This window comes from Miscanthus floridulus, chromosome 1, assembly GCF_019320115.1.
Source record: "Miscanthus floridulus cultivar M001 chromosome 1, ASM1932011v1, whole genome shotgun sequence".
Lineage (NCBI taxonomy): Eukaryota > Viridiplantae > Streptophyta > Magnoliopsida > Poales > Poaceae > Miscanthus > Miscanthus floridulus.
The window spans coordinates 57525628-57550672 of record NC_089580.1 but is presented as its reverse complement, the minus strand read 5'-3'; the positions used below and the strand labels follow the sequence as shown (position 1 = coordinate 57550672).

General features: G+C 43.8%; 2 protein-coding genes across 3 annotated transcripts; both read right to left on the bottom strand.

Annotated features, from left to right (window-relative positions):
• Positions 1–708: 708 nt before the first annotated feature.
• On the bottom strand, positions 709–4449 carry LOC136525072 (uncharacterized). The gene is made up of 13 exons (XM_066518139.1): positions 3935–4449; positions 3646–3820; positions 3464–3547; positions 3136–3377; positions 2833–3058; positions 2611–2690; positions 2438–2522; positions 2148–2279; positions 1946–2059; positions 1815–1862; positions 1584–1668; positions 1231–1284; positions 709–1152 (listed from the first exon to the last, which is right to left on the bottom strand). The coding sequence occupies exons 1-13, from the start codon at positions 4135–4137 to the stop codon at positions 1016–1018; spliced, it is 1665 nt and encodes a 554-aa protein (XP_066374236.1). The 5' UTR covers positions 4138–4449; the 3' UTR covers positions 709–1015.
• Positions 4450–20170: 15721 nt separating this feature from the next.
• Positions 20171–23149, bottom strand: LOC136525199 (uncharacterized protein At1g03900-like). 2 transcript variants are annotated; one of them, XM_066518281.1, is made up of 4 exons: positions 23020–23149; positions 22399–22938; positions 21037–21318; positions 20171–20614 (listed from the first exon to the last, which is right to left on the bottom strand). In XM_066518281.1, exons 2-4 carry the CDS (start codon positions 22900–22902, stop codon positions 20546–20548), a joined length of 855 nt encoding a protein of 284 aa, XP_066374378.1. In that variant the 5' UTR covers positions 22903–22938; positions 23020–23149; the 3' UTR covers positions 20171–20545. The 2 variants fall into 2 exon arrangements, with proteins under 2 accessions (XP_066374378.1, XP_066374318.1); XM_066518221.1 differs by having other exon boundaries at positions 22399–23149.
• Positions 23150–25045: the final 1896 nt, after the last annotated feature.

The following is a 25045-nucleotide window of genomic DNA, read 5'->3' as shown; positions in this document are numbered from 1 at the left end:
TCGTTGTCTAGGTATAGTTGTAGATTTATTCGTATACTGTGTGTGTGAGGTGTGCGTGTGTGTGGTAGTGTGTGTCTAGATCCGAACAGATTCTACAGCTGTACTTTGAGATGAGAGGAAAAAAACACTGGGCACGACGCGAGCGGCATTGGGTCCGGCGGTACGTGATGATCGGGAAAAAAAAGGAAAAAGAAAAGAAAAGAAAAGATGCACGCACGCACGGCCCACACAACAAGTCAACAACCACTTGGCCGGCCGGCGCGCGCTGAGCATGGAAATTCTCCAAACGCAGAACCGGTGGACACGCGCACAGCGCACTTGTGCTGCACGCAGGTGCGTGCGTGCCGGCCTCCAGTCAGTCTCGTTCCTGTCCAGGCCGTCCAAAGGCCCGCGCGGGCCGGCGGTGTGGGAAAGGGGATTTCCACCATGTCGCGCGCGTGAATTCCGATTCCGCCCAGCCGAGATCCGATCCACGGCACGGTTGCCTGCCCGCACGTTGCGACCAGAGTCTATCCTCGATCGGTTTCCCACGCCCTCGGCGGTCGGCGCCGACGACCGTACCGGCCGGTTCCACGAGCTGGGCTCCGGCGCGCGCCAGGCGTTTGCCGGTGCCGCCGAACACCCGGAAGGAGAAGGGAGGTGGTAGTAGCCAGCGAAACGGACGAGTTTCACCGTACGCCGGCTGAAGGGTAAAATGCACATGCGACTTGCGAGTTCGCTTCGTCAATATCCGTGTATATATAACACATTCCACGGACACACTTATTTTCAGCACGATCGCTAGCTATTCGCTCGTGAATCAACACAGAGTACAACACGCTTCCCCTTTAATTTCTTCCTGGCAGGTAAGGTAACCACCGGCCGGCGAACTCTACCGACGAATGGAAGCACTCATGGCCATGCTGCATGCATGGGCTCCCGTCGTCACTCGTGTGCACGAACGACGACGCTCTCGCTCTCATCAACTGAACTGGTGACAGACATGTCTGATAGCCGTTGTTGGAGAAGTGGCGTTTCATGTGGATGGCGAGCTGATGCTTCTGGTCAGTTCAGGCTCTGTTGCTGGTTTCCGGACGCTTCCTTCGGCAGAGGCTGCTTCGTCTTCAGGCTGCTGCGCCTCCTCTCCCTCTCCCTCTCCTCCTTCAGGTGAATCTGCGTGTACAACTCAATGTAAACCATAGAATGAAAAAGGATTTCAGCGGATGCGTGCATGGGTTCACATATATATACCAAACAGAGATTTGACGCTTGGTCGCTTTGCCTTCTCCTTCTTCTTCAGCTCAGCTGTGCAGCAGCACAAGGTGTATCAGTTGAAAAACACAAGAACAGCATGGTCAGAATGAAAACTTGGTTATCCTGCTACATCCTTTTTTTTCCTCCTCTACCATGTTGAGGAATCTGCGCCTCCAACCTTTTTTGTGGTTTGTCACCTAAATTCACTTAGACCCTGTTTGGTTCCCAGGAATTGAAAAGGAATTTTAATAATAAAATGGGAATCACTTTCTAAATATTGTCTTCGGTTTCGTGGGATCCAAACAAACCCTTATACTACTCATACGCACAGAAGCTGGAAAGTACTGTACCCATGCCGGGGACATCGTGATCGTTCACAAGTTCAAAGTTCTTGTAGGTATAGCCCACAAAATTCAAATCCTTTGAAGAAAGCATCTGGTGGAAAACACAAAAAACAAGAATAAAATTTTTAAAGATGCGCATACAATTAAAATGCAGCAATGTATTTCACAAAAAAATGCAGCAATGTAAAGAAGTTTGAGAAGTAATATCTGTTTCCCTAAATGATAAGGTATTATTACCTTTCTCCAAGGGCCCGTCTTTGCTGAACACTGAACGTTATCCGAGGACTGCGAATACACCACACAAATATATTTATCTAATAATTTCTGGTGAGTGAGAAGCACGTTTCTTTATAAACTACAACAGTTACCTCTTCAAATTTCTCAAAGTTCTGAGTGTCCAACTCATCTGTGACTTGAGGCAGATACGCGGCTTCTATTTCATATAGTTTGTCCCATTCTAATCCACTGAACCAGGGATGCTCCTAAAGTTACACGTACAAAGTACTATGAGCAAAAGTTCAGTATCATCTATTTGGGGCATGTTATCATACTTGACCACCACATAACAACCTTTATTTCTTCTGCGCCTTTTGTCCCAAGGCGTTGGTCGACATTGCAAAGTAGTTTACTTATGAGATCTTTCGCATCTGCTGTTAGCCTCGCTTCTTCAGGAAATTTCAAATGTGTTCTCCAATTTACTATCTGTTTTTGCACATATAGGCATGATCTAAATAAAGGATATTGGGACAAAATAGAGACGACTGAACCTAGAAATCAGTTAATTTGGAAGATGAGTATGCTCCAATCACCGGAAAGACCACTAAGGTATTTTTCATAGCTAAAAGCTTAAAATACGTTACCTTTCTACAGGTTGTCATAGGCTCATCTGAATAAAATGGAGGATAACCCACTAGCATTTCATACATGATAGCACCAAGGGACCACCTGGAAATATGAAATTTGTTTTTCTTTAAACTCAAACTCAATAAGATCAATGGTGCAAGCAGTACTGCAAGAGATGCTTAATGCTTACCAATCACATTCCATCCCATAGCCTTTCTTCAGAAGAACTTCTGGAGCGATGTAGTCTGGTGTTCCAACAGTTGAGTAAGCCTGCAATCATTTAACTAATCACTCGTCGAAACTTGGAAGTACAAGTTATAAAGAAGGTATTACAGAACAGATAGTGACATATCAATTGGTAAAATATAATGCAGGAGTCACAGCTGATAATGTCATTGTGTTGGTTACTGACCAAAGTTCTTCTATTATTTTGCCAGTGCTCCAATTGTTCTTGCTGCGAGCGCTTTGGCATCGACTGCTGCTTCCCATCCCCATGCATCGACGATGATTTTGTAGGCGTAACGTCCTTTTCATTCAGGTCTGGGAAGTTGGAATAGTCTAATGGTTTACACAATCCAAAATCTGACAGTCTCAAGTGACCATACTTATCCAGTAGCAGGTTATCAGGCTTGATATCTCTGCAGATTCAGGTACTGAACTCATCATAAACAACATATCAGCAGCGCTACTGAACACGACTGCACTTGTTCCGTACCTGTGGATGTAGTTATGCCTGTGGATCGCTTCGATCGCAAGAACTGTCTCGCCAACATAGAACCTAGCCTCATCTTCAGTCAACGTGTCTTTCCTCATGAGCAGGGTCATCATGTCGCCTCCTGGGAGGTACTCCATGATCAGGTACAGGTACTCACTGTCCTGGAATGAGCAATACAGTTTGACAATGCAGTGGTGATCCACTTCGGCAAGAAGATTCCTTTCAGCTCTGACATGCTCAACCTATGAAACAAACCAAACAAAGCACTAAGGAAAAAGGAACAGTGGATACAAAGATGAATTCAGACCTTTGATAGAAATAGCTCTACCTGACCTCGACGAAGCATTTCAGACTTTTTAAGCTTCTTCATCGCATAGACATTTCCTGTGGTCTTCTCTCTGCAGACTCTGACCTAGAAGAAAACCATTGTGTCAAGCAAAAACGATTTTATAAAAAACAGAGGGAATTGGATACAGAATGGTCCATTATTCGCACGTAGTGTAGGTTTACCTCACCAAATGCTCCCTTGCCTATCATTGTTAGCAAGTCAAAATCCTCGACGCTCATTTTATGCCTTTGCAAGCGCATGTACTCCGTCTCTTTCTTCTCAAACTGCTTCAGGATGTTATGAACCTCCTCTTCGGACACATCAGCGTCTGCTAATTTTTTTTCTAGACTACACCGTCTACATGACAACAATGCAAAAGTTGAGATGTCATCGGTAATGATAAATTCTTTTGAGAAAGAACTTGAGTGCATAATCATATTGGAACATATAAATTTCATCACAGATCCTTACCTTTCTTTCCTGTCCTGCAGATGCTTCATTTGCTCCTTGTAGTGTTTCTCAATGTACTGCTTGGCCGCCCCAACCCTCTGCTTGGTTGCACTCGATAGCGCATCATCGCCGGATTCCTTGCCATTGGGAGGCAATTCTTTCTTCTTTCCAATGGATTTCTCCCTCGTTTGGAGCTTGGTAAACCAGCTCCTCGCTGAATCCATTACGAGCAAGAGAAGAAGGAAACAACTGCCGCACTACGATCCCAACTAATAATTGTGTAAGCCTACACACAATTGTCCATACAGAAACTGCATCCGGAAAGCAATCTTAACTTGAAGTACAAATTCAGTGCGATCTATCTACAAGTGAACAGCCCAAAAAATAAAAGAGATCGTTAGAATTTTTATGTGCGGTGCTCCAAAGTAAGGGGAAATTTCGATCTAGAATTTACGCCTAGAGCGGCGAAATATAGTCATTAAATTTTTAGGCAAGTCGAGAACGGTGGTGGAAGAGAAGCGAGGACAAAGGCTACAAACAGGGATATGCTAAAAATGCTCCGTAGAACGAGTGGTTTTGGTTGAGACGTAGAGACCAAGCGTTGAAGATAATACTCTCACTATCAGCAAATTTCAAAACTTGTAAGGCTAGCCTATTATTGGTAAAGTCATTTTTTTTGCGATCGGAATGGCTTGTATTTCCAAATTGTTTTGGGAGTTAGGGTATAGTTCGTGGAAATTCTAGAATGATTTGGATCAGAGCCCAGGACGGCATGATCATACTTCATACATTTCCAGTCTGACGAACACGTCTCTGAAACTGCAATCAACAAAGGGGGTGAATTGGACTAATTCTAAATTTATTTCAATAATTAAACTCTACGGTTAGCCTAATAAACAAAAGTTTAGTTCCTTAAGTTCCAATCCTACTCTAGCATGGCAATTCTAGGAATGTAAATGACAAGAATTGAATTGCTTAAAGTAAATGCTCAAAGTAAAGAGAGAAGGAGAAACGCGGCGATGTTTTACCGAGGTATCAGAGAGTCGTCACTCTCCACTAGTCCTTGTTGGAGCACCCGCACAAGGGTGTAGCTTTCCCTTGATCCGCGCAAGGATGAAGTGCTCTCTACGGGTTAATTCTTCGACACTCCGTCACGGTGAATCACCTACGACCACTCACAACTTGAGTTTGGTCATCCACAAGATTCGCCGGATAATCACTAAGCTCTCCAATCACCACCAAGCCGTCTAGGTGATGGCGATCACCAAGAATAACAAGCACGAACTCTCACTTCACCACGACAAGCCTAATGAGAAGGGTGGATGCACACTTTGCTACTTTTGATCTCACTAACGAGGACTTTCTTTGGGATTCTCAAATCTCAATCACCTCACTAGGACCTTGCTCGTCTTGGCACTCTCAAAGATGTTTCTCAGCTGTTGGAATGAGCAAAAGTACCCCCACACACGAATGAAGAAAGTATTTATAACATGGGCTGAAAAACGAACTGTATGTGCCTCTACGGGGTGACCGGATGCTCCGGTCATGTTGACCGGACGCGCCGTTCAGTTCACCCCAAACTCTAGTGTTTACAGTGTGACTTGACGCTCCGGTTAGTTCACCCCGAACTCCAGTGTTTACAGTGTGATCGGACGCGTCCGATCGTGATTTTTCCTCTCTGGAACTTACTGGAGTCGACCGGACGCTGGCCCTCAGCGTCCAGTCACTTGACCTCTCAGCATCCGGTCGCACCAAACGAAAACACCTTAGTCAAATGAACTGACCGGACCCCGAGCCAGCGTCCGGTCAATATTTGACCCTCCATTCACTTCCAACTCTCGATCATACATGAATAAAATTTGCTCCAATGAATCTAAGGGCTTTTAGGAGCTACCTAGTACTAGATTTAGCAAGCGTGCACCACACCTAAATCACTAGACTTATCTAGGTTAAGCTACCCATCCATACCCCCCTTAATAGTACGGCCAAAGGAAAAACAAAGTCTTAAACTACTCTAAGTGTCTCTTCAACTTCAATCGATACTTAGAACTAGTCCATCCTTAACCTTGTCGCTCATCCTTTAAAAACTGAAACGATTTCCATCGTAGGGGCATGACCACCATGATAGCCCAATCGATCTCCATTACCATGACCTAACTTAATTGCCTCTGTAAAACACACGTTAGTCATAGTAATCACGTATTGTCATTAATCACCGAAACCCAACTAGGGGCCTAGATGCTTTCAATCTCTCCCTTTTTGGTGATTGATGACAATACTACCTCGAGTATGTGAAAGAGTTGAGATTTTTAACATGCTTGGTTCATATAAGCTTTTGGCAATAAGAACAAAAGTGTTAGGCAAGCTTATATGACCCAAACCAACATGATGTACTTAAAAGATATGAAATAAGCATGAGTACAAGTAATAAAGCTCATTTGCATCGGAGTAAAACGCGGAAGCAAAAGCAAATGAGCTTAGCACAAGTGATATGACATGTAAATAATTCAAAGTAGAGAGCACACATGTCATATATTATGATCACGTAGATATCACTATCACATAAATAATGCATAAAAGTAAACACACGACGAATGCATAATAGTGTATCACACATAAAAACCAAATATAAAAAATAGTCTAAGTAAACTAAGCTCCCCCTAAGTCGCTCCCCCTAAGTCTAGCATACTCGATCCCTCTCCCCCTTTGGCGTCAAACACTAAAACCTAAGGGTCGGTCGGCGGGGCTGCAGCGGACGAGTCAGGCGCTGAGGTACGAGGAGCAAGCTTGAACTGAGTGCCATCATCATCTGAACCAAAGCTCTGAGCTGTCTGACCCTCTGTAGCTGGAAGCAACGCTGAAGCAGTCTAGGTCGGATCAACAACTGGAGCTGCTATAGACTGTGCAGGTATGACTGGAGCAGCTGGCTCTGATGATGCCACTGAGGAAGGGAGCGTCTCTGTAGTCTCGATAATAGGTGCAACTATAGAAGGACCTAGGACATGCAAATATGGCGGAGTAGGCTGCCCTGTCAACTCACTGAAAGATGCACCAAGGCTCATGAACACTGTAGTCTCTAGCACTAGCAGCGAGAAAGTCTGAGCCAGTGTGAAGCCCGTCTGGAGAGGTGTGAACTGTGGGACTAACACAGACGAAGCAAACCACTGGGACACCTGCTCTATAGGTGAAGCAAACTGTGCTGGAGGCTGTCCCTGACTCTGAAGCCCACTAGGCTATAATGCTGGAGTCATACAAGTGGGGGCAGGTTGACTAAGCTGTGGTGAAGGCTATGGCGGTGGAACCCCAATAGCTGTCACTACATGTTGCATAAATCCAAGGAGCTACTGCTGATGCATGGCCTGCTGCTGCTGTATGGCCTGCTGCTGCCGCTGAAACTCATCCTATAGAGTCTAGAACTGTGCAAAAGTAGCAGTGGTCTCCTGAGCCTGGCGAGCCTGACCCTGCCACATCCGCTCAAGTATGGCAAGTAGAGCGGGGTCTGTCTGCGGTGCAGATGGAGCTGAACTGGAGCTACCAGCCTCATGATCATGTCGTCGTGGAGGCATCTGAGGAATATCGCGGTAGTCCTCATCTGAGCTGTCACTGGGGTCGCTCTCGACATCCCCTCCTGCTGAGCATCCAACTGCTCCTCCTCAATAGCTGCTTTTCCTCTGATAGTATCATCCTGCTGGGCTGCAATCTCTAGCACCTCTGGACAACAACGCGGCTGGCTAGGTGCACTCGGTGTACTATGGCGAATCATCTAAGTCAGGTTATATGCAGAAAACTCTATCGTAGCATCATTATACTCAGCTAGCATCTTAGGTGGCCTAACTGTAACTACCCTGTGAATAAGAAATGTGATCTAGTGGGCATAGGGCAACTATCGGTGACCTCTAAACCCCTCAGCAATGGTATCCTCCATCTTTGATAGAAGGAGATCCCAAATATTAAACACCAGACAATTCAGTAGCCATAACTATATGTGAGTCAAGCCCTCGCGATACCCCATCCTCGGAAGCAGTGTCCTCCTCATAATGGCATCAAGCACTCTAGCAGTGGGAGTAAGATCAGTAGGGGGCACCATCCCACCATGAGGATGTCTGGAGGCGTTGTTTGTCCATAGCAAACCTCATGTAGCTGGATAGGCTGCTCTAGAAGCCTGAGTATCTCTCTGGCCCTAGTGCTCATCAGCCTGTAATCTCTGCCACTGAATGCAAAGTGTATGAATCTGTGCTGCGGGTCAATCCAGAGAGAAGCATAGAATTGACGGGCCCAAGATAGAACATATAAGCTAGTCTGTCCAAGTAAATCTATCAGCCCTGGCAGATAAGAAAGGTAGGGGTGAATGTGCTATTCAGCTGCTACAACAATAGACTCTATGTTGCATACCCTCTGAGATCTGAAAACAACTCTACTGTTAAGATATGCATTGTAGAAGTCCTCCTACAGTGGTGTGTAGAAGCCCTCTGATGCACGCTCATCTTGCCTCGGCAGAAACCACTGCTCAAAATCCACAAATCTGAGCTGCTGCGCCTGCTTACCCGTGGCGGCCCTCAGATCTAGATGAGTCACTAGAGGCGGACCATATGGTCTGGGCGGTGGACAAGAACCCCTCCGCTGTGTATCTACCCTTGGTGTGACTGGAGCACGGGTACGATCAAAGTGGCGAAGCTATGGCTGAGGTGCTTACTCTGTCTCCTTAGCCTGTTGTCCCTCCTAAGTATGCTCTGCTGCCTGTGGCTCCTGCTATGACTCCTGCTATGAGTCCCCTAGAGGCTGACTCTCATCCAAGATGACTCGTCGTCCCGCAACCATGACAGTCCTAGCTAGACCACCATGACGGCGCTCAACCTACTCTAATGCAGCCCTCGTAGATGGAGAGAGCTAATCTGCAATAACAACACCACTATGAGCACCTCCTCTCTCAGCATGCTCTACGGCCTCTACAACTATAGCTGCTCTAGCTGTGTCTGCATCTGGATACTTCTACTTCTTTGTTGTAAGTTTCTTCATCGCCTTGCCTTTTGGATCTGTAGGCAAGCGAGGCGGGTGTCTTGGATCCTCATCACCGGGACCACCTCCAACATTCTTGACGCAAACCATCGGTTGGATCTAAAAAGAGCAACTGTCGCTGACAAGAAACAACTGTCAACTATCACTTCTGAGGCTTGGCCTCGATCCGTACTTGCGAGCTTGGCCCCGAATTGACTGACAACTACAAATAGGACCTCAACGGCACCGACTCGCTGCATGATAGAATAGAGGATATATAGATAATCTTAATTATTCATCTAGAGATACAAAACCCTAAGAAAGCAAGCAATTAGGTATGAAATTGAATTGAGGGCTTGCTACCCGACGAACCGGCGAAACAACGAGAAGAGGAATGGATCGGGGAACCACTGGGTCGGCTAGGGTTAGGGTTCCGATGATGCACTATGATGAATCAACGAGGAGAGCAGTGGCTAGGGCATCGACGGTGATGAAGCTAGGGAACGGCGACATGGGAGCTAGGGCATGGCGGCATAACAACTGATGAGTGGGAGCGCATGAACGTGGGGAGGCGCGGTGGAGCAGCACAGGCTCACGGCGGTGCTGGCATGAAGCAGGGCGGCTCGGCCGCAAGAGCTTGGCGATGGAGCTTGCAGCGTGGCGAGCTTGCGGAGGCGACGACTAGGGCTGTTGTACTAGAGCGACGGCCCAAAGCAAAGGCGCGGGGGAGGCTGGTGCGGCGGTAGCGACGCACGGTGGCGGCAGCGACACGCGGGCGCGGAGGCGTGGAGGCGCGACGGGCGACGCAGGGTGCGGCAGCCAGTGGTGGCTTAGGCAGGGTGGCGTGCAGGTGGTGAGGTGCAGCACATGCGGCTTGCGGTTATAAAGGGGTCCCCCTGATGTGATAGAGAAGGAAACAGTAAAGAGATTGAATCCCGCATGTTTTCAACTGACCAGACGCTCCGGTGGCAGCGACCGGACGCTGTCGCTGCCACTCAACGTCTGGTCGATTCCAAAGAGGTCCAAATCCCCTAGAATCATGACCGGACGCATCCGGTGGACACCGACCGGATGTAGTCAAAGTCCGATGCAAGCTGTCTCCTTCGTCTTCGATCGACCGGACGCAAAGCCACCATCTGACCGGACACTGGGGGAACACTGTTTCAGCGTCCGGTCACTCCTTCATAGTAGGTTCACCTCCTATGAACTGACCGGACTCTGGACATCAGAGTCGGTGCAGCGTTCGGTCACTCCTTTTCCAGCGAATCTACAAAGTCCTTCGTGCTGCCTGTTCCCAATCAAGTTCCAACTCCAATAAGATCCAAATAAACACCAATTGTGACTGATGTGAGTGACCTCTCTCAAACCCTCATGTTTTTCAAAAATATTTTGCCTTAGGCTATTATTCTTTTTATGAAAACAGGCAATAAGAGGGCAATTGAAGATAAACGATAAAACAACATTCATGCATATGCAATGAAATACTTGAAGATAAATCTAGTTGCTTGTCAAGTTTGATCCAAGGTTAAGCTTCTTCACATGTTTTACGGCGGTTATCTTAACCATGTTAGACAAGCCCTATATGTATTACAAAAAATTAAACATGTTGTAAATTACAATGCAATGCAAGGGACAACACAAGCTCATTTTTTAGTGAAGTTACTAAAATCAAGAACATTGAGCTCATTCCGCAATCGACAAAAAGTCACCTCATCTAGCGGTTTAGTGAAGATATCCACCAATTGATCCTCGGTCCTTACACCTTCTAATGATATATCATTTTTAGCAACATGATCTCTAAGAAAGTAATGGCGGATATCTATGTGCTTGGTGCGAGAGTGTTGAACTAGATTATTTGCAAGCTTTACCGTACTTTTATTGTCACACAAAAGAGGTACTTTATCTAGAACTATACCATAGTCTAGCAAAGTTTGTTTCATGTAAAGTATTTGTGCACAACAAGCAACCGCGGCAATGTATTCCGCTTCGGTGGTGGACAAAGCCACACTATTTTGCTTCTTAGAGGACCAAGATACAAGTGATCTACCAAGCAAATGACACCCTCCAGATGTGCTTTTTCTATCAACTTTGCACCCGGCATAATCCGAATCAGAATAGCCAATTAATTCAAATATAGCTTCTTTGTAATACCAAAGGCCAATGCTTGGTGTGTGCTTAAGATACCTAAGGATTCTTTTTACGGCAATTAAATGAGTTTCCTTAGGATTGGCTTGAAATCTTGCACACATACACACACTAAACATGATGTCGGGCCTAGATGCGATTAAATATAATAAGCTACCAATCATAGAGCGACAGATAGTTTGATCAACCATGTTACCTCCCTCGTCTAGGTCGAGATGTCCATTAGTTACCATTGATGTCTTGATTGGCTTACATTCATCCATCTTGAATCTCTTGAGATGATCATTTGTATATTTCTCTTGAGAGATGAAAATCCCTTCTCTCATTATTTGATTTGAAAACCAAGAAAGAATGTAAGCTCTCCAATCATTGACATCTTGAACTCCTTTGACATCAATTCACCAAACTCTTTGCAAAAATCTTCATTTGATGATCCAAAGATGATATCATCAACATACACTTGACAAATGAAGATGTGCCCATCAAGCTTCTTGGTGAATAGTGTGGTGTCGACCTTCCTGATGATGAAACCCTTCTCAATGAGGAAGTCCCAAAGGCGCTCATACCAAGCTCTTGGGGCTTGCTTAAGCCCATATAATGCCTTGGACAACCTATAAACATGATTAGGATATCTAGGGTCTTCAAACCTGGGAGGTTGATCAACATAGACTAGTTCATTAATAAAGCCATTTTAAAATGCACTTTTCACATCCATTTGATATAGTTTCATTTCATGATGTGATGCATATGCAAGGAGGATAAGAATGGCTTCTAGTCTTGCAACTGGTGCAAAGGTCTCTCTAAAATCTAATCCTTCAACTTGAGAGAACCCCTTTGCAACTAGTCTTACCTTGTTCCTCACAACTACGCCTTGATCATCTTGCTTGTTGTGGAACACCCACTTTGTTCCAATGACTCTTGCACCTTTTGGTCGCTCTTCAAGAGTCCAAACTTCATTGCGAGTGAAGTTGTTTAACTCTTCATGCATGGCATTTATCCAATCGGGATCTTAAAGAGCTTCTTCTACCTTGGTAGGCTCATAGCAAGAGACAAAAGAGTGATGAGCAATAAATAAAGTAAGTTTTTGTGAGCGAGTTATTACACCCGTTGATGGACTCCCAATGATGAGATCTTGTGGATGATCTTGTAGTAGAGGTGTATTTCTTCTATTGACCACTTGAAAGGGTCAAGATGGCGACTAAAGGGGGGTGAATAGTCCTTTTTTAAAACTTAATCACGTTGGCTAACCGAAACAAGTGTGGAATTAAAACTATCGGTCTAGCCAAGACTACACCCCTCTATCTATGTTTACTAGCACCTTGCAAAGATACTAATCAAGCAACAAAGGTGCCGGGCTAGCTAGAGCTCACCTAATCAATTCTAGAAGCAAGGTCACACAAACCTATGCCACTAGTACTTTAAGCAATAAGGGAGCTCCTACACATGCTAGTAAGCAAAAGCACAAAGCCAACTAAGCTCACTAGCAATGCTCAATAATAAGGCAACCAATGCCAAATTAGAGAGCGCAAATACTTAGCTACACAAACTAAGCAATGTGACTAACAAGGTTACAGAAACCAAATTAGCCACGCAAGGGAGCTACTTCTATGCTACACAAGCAAGAAGGTAACTAGTAAGCTACACAATCCAACTAATTACAAAAGCAACAACACATGCTCAATGTATATGAAAGTAATTGTAAGCTTGTGTAACAGGGATGCAAACCAATGGGAAAAACAAGGTTGACACGATGATTTTTCTCCTGAGGTTCACGTGTTTGCCAACACGCTAGTCCCCGTTGTGTCGACCGCTCACTTGGTGGTTCGGCGGCTAATTAGCATCACCTGCTAAGCCTGCACGTCGGGCACCATAAGAACCTACCCCTTGAGTGAGGGTAGCTCAATGACACGCTTTACTAAAGTTGCTCTTCGTGGCTCCCACGGGGCGAGCACAATGCCCCTCACAAAGTACTTTTCCGGAGCGCCGCACAAGCTTCTTGCGGGCTTCGACGGAGACCACCACCAAGCCATCTAGGAGGTGGCAACCTCCAAGAGTAACAAGCATCACCAGCTTGCAACTTGATCACCTAGTGCGACTCGATGCAACCTCACGATGCAATCGCACTACAATCACTTACTCACACAATCGAATGATCACTATCAAGTATGTGTGAGATGGAGGGCTCCCAAGCACCACTACACAAGCCACCAAGGCTCTAGTGTGCTTAGCTGCCAGACCAAGGCCAACCATGGCTTCTATTTATAACCCCACGAACAAATAGAGCCGTTACCCCTTCACTGGGCATTTTTCGGGCCGACCGGACACAGCATCGGACACACCGACCATGCATACCGGATGTGTCCGGTCGCTATACCAGACGTGTCCGGTAGCTGCCTGACCGCCACGTGTCCGACCGTTGCCTCCAATGGCTCTCTAACACGATGACCGAACGCTCAGCACGAAACGACCGGACGCTCAGCCACTGAGTCCGGTCGAGTCCAGTAAGCCACCATGGCTGACCGAACGCGTCTATTAGAAACCAATCGGACGCTGAGCCTCAGCATCCGGTCAAGTCTAGTAAGCCTCCTTTATCGACCAGACATGTCCGATCACACCAGACCGGACACTGCCAGCGTCCGATCGACTGCTCAGCCGAACTTAGCTTTCTCTGCTTCACACTGGACGCGTACGGTGTGGCGACCGAACGCGTCTGATCACTGAGTACGCCGCCAAATACCGGACGTGTCCGGTCACCATACCGGACGCGTCCGGTCACTCTGTAACCAGCGTGACTCACTCGTTTTCATCACCAACTTCTTCTCTTTTGCAAATGTGCCAACACCACCAAGTGTACACCAATATGTGTATGTGTGTTAGCATTTTCACAATCATTTTTCAAAGGATTAGCCACTCAACTTGCCACGCCACTCGATCCTAGCGACGATGCAAAGTTAGATCACTCGAGTGGCACTAGATGACCGATATGCAAATAAGTTTGCCCCTCTTGATAGTACGGCCATCTATCCTAAACCCGGTCATCAACTTCTCTACACACCTATGACCGGTGAAATAAAATGCCCTAGGTTATACCTTTGCCTTGCACATTCCATTCCATCTTCTCCAATGTTGATGCAACACATGCACCAACATGATCAACAATAATATGATCCACTTCATATCATCATGTGATCATATTGGTTCATCGATCTTGACTTTACTTGCTCTTCACCATTGCCTTCGTCCATCGGCGCTAAGTCTTGCTCAAGCTTCACCGCCACGCGGTCCATCGCTCCAAAGCCTCTGACTTGCCCTTCACGTTTGCAACCGGTCTATCAAGCCAAGTCTTGTCTTGATCTTCTCCACCTTGATCACATGACTCAATGTCATGTCTCATGTGCAATGAGCTCCTTCATCATCACATGTGTGAGCTTTGCAACATCTCCAAGCCATTTTCACTTTCATGGCATATGTTGCTCACACACATGTATCTGTGGACTAATCACCTGTGTATCTCACATAAACATACAATTAGTCCACCTAGGTTGTCACTCAATTATCAAAACCAAACAAGGACCTTTCACCACTTGAGGAGGAGGTTGTGGAACATCAACATCTTATGCTTGTACCACTATTTGATCATGGGAGATATGGGTGTCTTCATTTTTTACTCTCCTATCTTTATCATCATCTTGTGGCACACTTGATGAAGAAGGTGGGTCAATCACTTGTACATCATCTTCATCATCTTTAGGCTTCATGTCTCCAACTAGAATGTTCTTCATAGCCTCTCTCAATGGTTCATCACCTATATCATCAAGATTCTCATGTGCTCATTGGGATCCGTTAGATTCATCAAATTCTACATCATATGTTTCTTCAACCAAGCCAATGGCATGATTAAATACTCTATATGCTTTGGACTTTGATGAGTAACCAACAAGAAAACCAATATCACAACGTCTTTGAAACTTCCCTAGGTGTTGTCACTTCTTATAGATGTAGCATTTACAACCAAACACCCTAAAGAATGAGACGTCCGACTTCTTTCCATTGAGCAACTCATAAGGTGTCTTGCCAAGGAACTTTTGAAGGAATAAACAGTTGGATGCATAGCATGCGGTGTTGATAGCTTCCGCCCATAGAGCTTCGAGGGTGTTGTACTCATCAAGCATTGTTCTTGCAAGAGTGATCAATGTTCGGTTCTTTCTCTCAACTATACCATTTTATTGAGGAGTATATATTGCGGAGACCTCATGCTTGATCCCAACTTCATCACAATAGGCTTTTATGTTTATGTTGTCAAATTCCTTCCTATTGTCACTTCTAATCTTCTTGAGCTTCACTTCAAACTCATTTTATGCTCTCTTGGCAATTTTCTTGAAGCAAGATGCAACTTCGGATTTGTCATGAAGGAAGAATACCCATGTGTATCTTAAATAGTCATCAACAATTACAAGACAATAAAGATTTCCTCCCAAACTCTTGTATGTTGTTGGTCCAAATAAATTCATGTGAAGGAGTTCTAGCACTCTTATGGTTGACATGAAAGCTTTGGTTAGATGAGTATTTGCAACTTGCTTGTCGGCTTGACATGCACTATAAAGCTTGTCCTTCTCAAACTTCATGTCCTTTAACCCTCTCACCAAATCATTCTTTATTAGCTTCTTGAGTGAGCTTATCCCAACATGAGCAAGTCTTCTATGCCATAGCCATCCAAGTGTTGTTTTGGTGAATAGGCAAGTCTTCAAATTTGCATCTTCGGAGGTGAAATCCACTAGATATAGGTTGTCGTATCTAAATCCTTTGAATATCACTTGATCATCATCCTTCTTAGATACAACAACTTCCTTCTCGGTGAACAAACATTGGAAGCCAAGATCACACAATTGTCCAACGGATAGTAAGTTGAAGCTCAATAAAGCAACATATAACACATTTGAGATAGAATGATCATTTGATATTGCCACTTTGCCCAATTCTTTAATCTTTCCCTTTGAGTTATCTCCAAATGTGATTCTTTCTTGTCCATCTACTTCTTCATCTAGTGAGGTGAATATACGAGGATCACCAGTCATATATTGTATGCAACCACTATCAATAACCCAATGACTTCCACCAGTCTTGTAGTTCACCTATACACAAGAGATTAAGCTTTAAGAACCCAAACTTGTTGAGGGCCCTTCACCTTCTCAACAAGTGACTTAGGAACCTAAATTTTCTTAGACCTATTCTTGTTGGGAGGTCCTAAGAACATGACTTTCATCTTTCCACTAGAATCCTTTCTAAGCATGTAGTGAGCATTGAAGGCAAAAGGTCTAGCATGCTTGGGCAAGGGTTGTGGTGGTGGAGTTTGGCACTCATGAGCAAAGTGGTCTTCCTGTCCACACTCAAAACACTTCTTTGGCTTTGGCTTTTATTGTTGTTGAGCTTGAGCATTCTTCTCTTTGTTTGCCATGTACCCAATGACACTTCTATCCATCTTCATGACGGTGTTCATTAGTAGCTCACTTTGAAGATACTTGCCTCTAGTGAACTTGCTCAATCCAATCTTAAGATGCTCTTTCTCCTACTTGAGCTTCTTGTTCTCTTCCTTAAGAGCATAATTGTTTTTCTCTTCCTTGAGCTTCCTGTTTTCTTCTTTGAGCTTCTCATTCTCAAGCATCAACCCACCATCATGATCAAGAGTTTCTAGCACAATGGACTTGGTGGTTTTGAGTTCTTTAAGATCTTTCTTGAGCTTTTCATTATCATTCTTGAGCTTGACAAACTCAACATAATCATCGGCCTCAACCACTTGCTTGCCCTTACTACTAGAACTTTGCTCAATGCTCTCAATGATCAAATCATCACATGATGTAGCTATATCAATCTTAATAACATTGTTAGTAGCATCATGTGTCTCATTGAATAAATATTCTTGAGCAATAACAAGATTATCATGATTAATCTTAAGAGTAGTATATTCATCTTTTAGCATTTATGACTAGTGATGAGCTCTTTATGCATCCTCTTAAGTTTATCATGTTTATCTTTAAGCTCTTTCTTAGAAGATTTGAGCTCCTTGAGTTTGGATGACATAGCTTCATTTGCTTCTCTAAGCTCAACACTAGCCTTTTCGGCTATATTACATTTAGCTAAAAGAGAATCATTTTTAGCTTCTAACTTGTCATTCTTAGCTCTAGTCTTTATGATGATCTTAGAGTATTTATTTAGCAATTTAACAAGATCATCATAAGAAGGTGATTCATATTCATCATCATCACTATTGCTATCATCATTACTAGCATGTTCATCACCACTACTCTTATCATCATTTGATACCTTACGTTCACCCTTGGCCATAAGGCATAGGTGTGTAGAGGATGATGATGATGGTGGCGGTGAAGATGATGAAGAGTCAATAACAATGGCAGCCACCTTCTCGTTGTCACTATCATCATCGGATGAGCCACTAGATGAATCAATGTCCGTGAGCTAATCACCGACGATGTATGCCTTTCTATTCTTCTTCTTCTTCTTATGGAAGTCCTTCTTCTTGCCATCTATCTTCTTGTATGGTTTGTCTTTCTTCTTCTCATCTCCATCACTTGAGTCATCTTTCTTGCCCATGTTCTTGTTCTTGAACTTGTCTTTCTTGGGCTTTGTGCATTGGTGAGCTAGATGACCAAGTTCTCCACAATTGTAGCAATCCATCTCGGAGATTGGCTTCCTTCTAGAGCTAGTGAAGAACTTCTTTTTCTTGCCATCAAACTTGATGCCACTCTTGTTGAGCTTCTTTAGCATCTTGGCGGTTTTTTTCACCATGAGAGCAAGGCTTGCATCATCAACTTCATCATCACTTGAGCTCTCATACTCAAGCCTTGCTTTGCTCTTCTCTTGACTAGCTTTGAATGCTAAGTCCTTTTCTTTCTTCTTGTTAGAGGATGAGCCATCTTGAGGTGTGATGTGCATATACATCTCATGAGTATTGATCTTTCCCAAGATTTATGTCGGTATAGTGGTGAAAAGATCACCTTGATGAAGCATGGTCACAATATGCCCATATTTATCAATGGGGAGGACACTCAAGATCTTTCTTACAACATCGGATGGTTGCATTTGAGTGAGTCCAAGCCCATTGACTTCCTCTACAAGAACATTCAAACGTGAATACATTTCATTAGCACATTCTTTAGAAAGCATCTCAAAAGAGTTAAGCTTTTCATGACAAGATGATAGCGTTCCTCACGCTTACTCTTTGTTCCCTCATGGAGTGCACAAACGTCCGACCATAGTGCATGGGCGTCTTTATGGTTCCTCACCCGATTGAACACATCTTTGCAAAGACCTCTAAATATAGTGTTTTGAGCCTTTGCATTCCATTTCTCGTAATTCACCTCATCGCCTTGTAGGTTAGTAGCATCCCGAGGTTTTGGAAAGCCTTGTGAGGCGGCTCTAAGTATTCTAACATCTAGAGCTTCTAAGTACGTCTCTATATGAATTTTCTAATATAGAAAATCATCCCCCTCAAAGATAGGAGGAGGTCCATCCCCGTGAGACATCTTTCTCTAGGCGGTTAAGCCTAAATACGTGAGCACGAGGCTCCGATACCAATTGAAAGGATCAAGATGCCCAAGAGGGGGGTAAATTGGGCTAATTCTAAATTTCTTTCAATAATTAAACTCTACGGTTAGCCCAATTAACCTCTTGTGCCTAGAAAGTGTTTCTATTGATCAAACGCATAAAAGTTTAGCACCCTAAGTTCTAATCCTACTCCAGCATGACAATTTTAGGAATGTAAATGACAAGAATTAAATTGCTTAAAGTAAATGCTCAAAGTAAAGAGAGAAGGAAGAACACGGCGATGTTTTACCGAGGTATCAGAGAGTCGCCACTCCCCACTAGCCCTCGTTGGAGCACCCGCGCAAGGGTATAGCTCTCCCTTGATCTGCGCAAGGATCAAGTACTCTCTATGGGTTGATTCTTCGACACTCCGTCGTGGTGAATCACCCACAACCGCTCACAACTTGAGTTGGGTCATCCACAAGCTCCGTCGCATGATCACTAAGCTCTTCAATCACCACCAAACCGTCTAGGTGATGACGATCACCAAGAGTAACAAGCACAAACTCTCACTTGACCACGACAAGCCTAATGAGAAGGGTGGATGCACACTTTGCTACTTTTGATCTCACTAATGAGAGCTCTCTTTGGGATTCTCAAATCTCAATCACCTCACTTAGACCTTGCTCTTCTTGACACTCTCAAAGTTGTTTCTCAGTTGTTGGAATGAGCAAAAGTACCCCACACATGAATGGAGGAAGTATTTATAACATGGGTTGAAAAACGAACCGTTATGTGCCTCTACGGGGTGACCGGATGCTCCGATCATGTTGACCGGACACACCGGTCAGTTCACCCCAAACTCTAGTGTTTACAGTGTGACCGGACGCTGGCCAGCGTCCGATCAGCACTGACCGGACGCGTCCAGTCGTGATTTTCCCTATCTGGAACCTTACTGGAGTCGACCGGACGCTGGCCCTCAGCGTCCGGTCACTTAACCTCTCAGCGTCTGATCGCACCAGACGAAAACACCTTGGTCAAATGAACTGACCGGACCCTGAGCCAGCGTCCGGTCACACCAGAGCCAGCGTCCGGTCAGTATTTGATCCTCCATTCATTTTCAACTCTCGATCATATATGAATGAAGTTTACTCCAATGGATCTAAGGACTTTTTAGGAGCTACTTAGTGCTAGATTTAGCATTTGTGCATCACACCTAACCCACTAGACTTATCTAGATCAAGCTACTCGTCCATACCCCTTAATAGTACGGCCAAAGGAAAAACAAAGTCATAAACTACTATAAATGTCTCTTCAACTACAATCGACACTTAGAATTAGTCCATCCTTTGAAAACCGAAACGATTTCCATCGTAGGGGCATGACCACCATGATAGCCCAATCGATCTCCATTACCATGACCTAACTTAATTGCCTCTGCAAAACACACGTTAATTATAGTAATCATGTATTATCATCAATCACCGAAACCCAACTAGGACCCTAGATGCTTTCGCTTTCAATGCAATGACATACGCCTAACGATAACTTGAAACTTGAGAAGACTGAATACCATAGCAAACAGTCTTTTGCCGCACTTGTAACAGTATTTTCAATCTTTCGCCCCAAAATACACATCGAGGTCAGTATGATTCTGGTATTGGTTTGTGAAACATAGCACGAATAAGATAAACAAGAAGGGAGGCTGTATCTGTATCCAGATATTCTGAGCATCCATTCATGTGGTGAGATGGGTAACACAACTCTGGAAATTGTTTTATTTCTCGGTTGACAACTGGAACTGGAACGCTGATCAGTAATTTTTAACCATTTAATTTCGAAAGGGGTAGAGACTTCCAGCAGGCCAGATCCAAGTCTTGTTCAGTACTTCAGCTACCCATTCCCCTTCTTCAGATAAACAAATGCCAACAGTAGATCATGCATCCATCATCAGAATGCTGCCCATCCAGCTCCTGTGCTCTTTGTTTGTCCGGGTTCAGCCGATGAAGGTAGATTTTGCTGCGTATCACATATATATGGTTGAAGTGTAAGGGCATGAAGGGGTAAGTAAATAAAATAACCATAAAACAAAGGCCTCCAAAAATTTAATTTACATGGCCATTCTAAGTTTTTATGTACGCTTATCCAACTGAATGAAGAATATCAGACATTCTTTTTTTATTTGTTATAGACTTATTAGTTTCATTTGACTAGGGGCACCTAGAATAGAGGTGACAAGATTGACCAGATCAAAATGAACAGCTTCTTTTTACTTGTTTAAGCACAGAGGATTGCTCTAACATGTGTAGCTTAAATCCTGTCTTATAATCAGTTTATGAAATTGGCTAGTATGTGCATGGGACAGCTGCATGTGATCTTAGTAGTGTTCCATTCTGGACAGCAATACCCTAAATTGTAAGGCACCGAATAGAAAACCTCACCTTTATAGCAGAAAGATCTGAAAAAGGATCATTATTTCTCTTGGTGGGTTCTTTTGGAGCCCTGATTCCTGCAGTATGTCCAGAATTCATCCTTGCAGCTGCAGGGTCGTTAGGTGGAGGCGGAAGAGGAGATCGAAGCTTCCCAGCTGCACCTGGAGGTGGCGCAAGAAGCATGCTTGTCTTCGGTTTTGCAGTGGTCCCTCCAGATAAACCAGCAGCTGAAAGCATACCACTTCCAGTTGATGGCTTGTTTTTTACAGTTATCCTAATGGTTTCACCTTCCTAAAACAAAAGGAACACCATTGAAGTTCACGCAAGTACCAGAGATAATGCACATGAACACATTGACAGATACAAGAGATAGACACGACAGTGCTCCTGTGTAAAACAGTATGATGCTACGTGGGAAATTTACAGCACAAACTACAAATTTACAAAAGGTGCAATACTCAGTTTCTTGTTGAGCATTACCACACAACATTGGCAGATTGATTAACTAGTAACTCGTAAAGTACATAACGTGACCTTTGTTCACATATGCAGAAGGCTGAGAAGTCATAATTCTGTCCTGCTTTTCAACAAATTGAGGATCCTTCTGGACCAATTTGTATGAATAATGTCACACCAAACAGGCCCAGCAGAAGTTGTAGAAATAATAGGCTCATTATTTGGTTCCAGTGATTAAAAAAAATCCACCTATCTGAAAATTGTTAAGAGAACAAATTGACTGCCTGGACAAAAGTCTAAGAGAGTATTATTTGTGAGAAAGCTTGATATATTTCTATGAATTGATTGTGTTACTTCAGAGTTCAGACAAACCAATAGCATAAATACAGAACAAGGTCAACTATAAGCCCAATCAGAAATGAACTGACTAAAAGTTGCTGATTTGCTTGGATGTCTGTATCATCTAGTCATCTTGATGCCTGGTCTGCTAAGAACAAGTCAGTAAGCCACTAGCTTGCGTTCTGAATCTGTGATCAGCTTTAGAATTCTTGATACATGGTTATACAAGACGTATGATTGTATCACTTTTTACATGATTTGAAAGCCAGTCTCGGTTTATTTGCTATGTGAATCACTAAAACTATTTCAGCAAATGGCATATTAGATTATCAGGCAATTTATCTATAATTCCTTTTGAGTCAGTTTACGAAGTTACCTGATCACGGCTAGCTACACATTATCATTTTCAACTAGCCTAATTGCATAGATTGCCAGTTTTATACGAAAGATAAACAACAAATGTTGTAGTTCATTCGCTTAAAGTACAGAACATTCTGCCATTCAGAGGAAGGAATAACAGAATTAGTCAAATAATAACGAAAAAAAAGAGAGAGAGAACAAGTGCTTTCAGCTCACCTTGAGTCGGCGATTGACGGCCGGATGTATATCAATCTCGCCACCGCCAGTCTCCTCGCCGCCAGCGCCGGCGGTTTCCTTCTCCTGCTCCCTCTTGACGTACTTCTCGTGGTCGGAGAGGGCGACGTTGAAGTCGAATGCTTCGTTGCGCTCGTTGAAGCCGAGCCCGACGAAGGCGTGCTTCCCCCTGCCGTCCTCGATGCGGAGCACGAAGTAGCGGGAGGAGTCGAGCACGGTCTCGACGGCGCTCTCCCGCTGCCCGGGCAGCACGAAGCAGGCGGCGAAGAGCTCCCCCGTGGCCGGGTCCTCGAGCCGGATCTCGCAGCGGTCACCGCAGGACACCACGCGGAGGCGGCCCGACCAGATCTTGTCCGACTGCAGCCACTCGCCGCACTTGTAGCCGCCGCTGGTGGTGCGCGGCGGGATCTTGTACACTGACACCTCGCGCACCACCAGCAGCGTGTGCTCGAAGGCCTCCTCATCCTCGGCCAGCGACGACGCCATGATCCCGCGTTGTCCCCTCAACTCACGGCTTCCTCACTGATGCAATCCAAGAACAGGTAATGGTAACGGGATCAGGTCACGACAAGAGGGAAATGAACCAGTAGAGATCTGGATCACCTCGGGCACGATCTGAGCCAAGACGATATTTCTGTGCTAGTATTTCGTAGGATTTTTGGCGGTTGGGGGTTTGGATTGGGGTTCTCGAGGACAGGAGAAGAAAGGTTGAGGAGAAGACGTGGGATCGAAGGGTGGAAAGTGGGGAAGGAGGAAGAGACTTTTCCCTGTGTGCCCTTATAAAAGATCGTAATCCCCTGTGTGCCCCTGAAAAAATTCAGCGGTCTTCAGCGCCACTACTCCAACTTTTTCGTGTCATCCATGCCACTTCCGTCAGTTTGGGGTCTAACGCCGTTAACCTGCAGGTGTGAAAAGACGAAAATGCCCTTAAGTTCAAATATGTTATTAATTTTTTTTTAGCATCTTAACGACTTCAAATGAAAAAACTCAAAACTAGAAAGTTGTAGATCTCGTCGAGATCTATAATTTCATATAAATTTTTTTTTTCATTTAATTTCGCAAAAAAAATAATATGATTTTTCTAAGATATATTAATCATATCAAATCATATTTTTTTTTGCGAAATTAAATGAAAAAAAATTTATATGAAAATTATAGATCTCGACGAGATCTACAACTTTCTAGTTTTGAGTTTTTTCATTTGAAGTCGTTAAGATGCTCAAAAAAAATTAATAACATATTTGAACTTAAGGGCATTTTCGTCTTTTCACACCTGCAGTTTAACGGCGTTAGATCACAAACTGACGGAAGTGGCATGGATGACACGAAAAAGTTGGAGTAGTGGCGCTGAAGACCGCTGAATTTTTTCAGGGGCACACAGGGGATTACGATCTTTTATAAGGGCACACAGGGAAAAGTCTCAAGGAGGAATGCACAAATCAGAGTGTCACGTTTTACGATTTGGTCCTTCCTCTTGGGTTGATTTTTGCTACAGGTATTTCTATTTTTTTCCTTTTCATTTTCTTTTGCATGTGGTTTTTTATTTACGAACATGGCATTTGTGCATTTCAGAGCAGAGTTTTTTTTTCTTTTTTATGACAAAGATCGTACCAGAAGCCTGAGGCATCAGTGCACACCAACCAATTGCAATTGGGTTGGAGGGTCGCCAACATAAGGGAGAGATATAGCAACTACAACTAGCTTAGCTTAGATACATCTATTTCTTCGAGGGGTTTGAGAGAGAGATTGGTTTAGCCTCTCAATCCCCTGCAATGCATAGAGAAATGATTTATTCACAAGTCTAAAAGTGATATGTAGAGATTTCCTTCAAATATGATAGTTTCAGTAAGCTTTCATCAACCAATAACAATAAGTTTGCTGGGTTGGAGCTGCATATATTTATATTTATTTTATTGATATGTATATGCCATGTACGTATTTATCTCAAATTCAATAGGAAAACAAACATTTAACATGAAGTTATACAAGATATTTAAAAAGATCGTCAAGTTTGTCAACAAATTATTGCAACATCCCTTTATTTGCCCACCAAGCTCATAATATAATGGGCACACGCTCATGTACCTTCAAGCCACCACCTTACGTGGTTGAGATTTCACTTGCACCCTGACCTTGGTTTTGGAAAGCTTTGTTGATTTCTCGGTAGTAGATCATACTGAAGGGGCACCTACTTTCCTTAATCTTGTGTTGTTGGATAAAATAATAGTAATGAATAATATAGTTTTGCTAGTATGTGTAAAAAATAATAAGACTAGTGTTATTGTATCGTGAAACAAAATGTTATTGAAGATTTCATTGTTGTCGTATATTTGATCAAGATCATGTACTTTCAGTCTGTTCGTTTGGCTGTGGCTTATTGTAAACGATCATAAATTTATAGTCGGGATAATATTTTTCTCTCACACAAACCAGCCAGCAGTACTTCTTCACGAACCAGCCAACCGAACAGGCTGTTTATCCCAACAGTGGATAATATCATGTTATAAAGCTTTGTTTGGATGCGTATGTATTCATCTCAATCCACATGTATTAAAAATGTACTGAAATAAAATTAAACTAATTTCCATTCTAATCCACTCCAACATATTTAGATTAAAATAGATATATA

Bases quoted from the DNA above. Each gene is read 5' to 3' on its own strand.
- LOC136525072 (XM_066518139.1), bottom strand. From the start codon at position 4,137: ATGGATTCAGCGAGGAGCTGGTTTACCAAGCTCCAAACGAGGGAGAAA. The intron at 3,059-3,135 runs GTACGGAACAAG...CTGAATCTGCAG, and splicing joins AGGCATAACTACATCCACAG to AGATATCAAGCCTGATAACC. The intron at 1,285-1,583 runs GTACAGTACTTT...GCTGCTGCACAG, and splicing joins TCACGATGTCCCCGGCATGG to CTGAGCTGAAGAAGAAGGAG.
- LOC136525199 (XM_066518221.1), bottom strand. From the start codon at position 22,902: ATGGCGTCGTCGCTGGCCGAGGATGAGGAGGCCTTCGAGCACACGCTG. The intron at 21,319-22,398 runs GTGAGCTGAAAG...CTTTTGTTTTAG, and splicing joins CCGTCAATCGCCGACTCAAG to GAAGGTGAAACCATTAGGAT. The intron at 20,615-21,036 runs GTGAGGTTTTCT...TGTGATACGCAG, and splicing joins CAGATCTTTCTGCTATAAAG to CAAAATCTACCTTCATCGGC.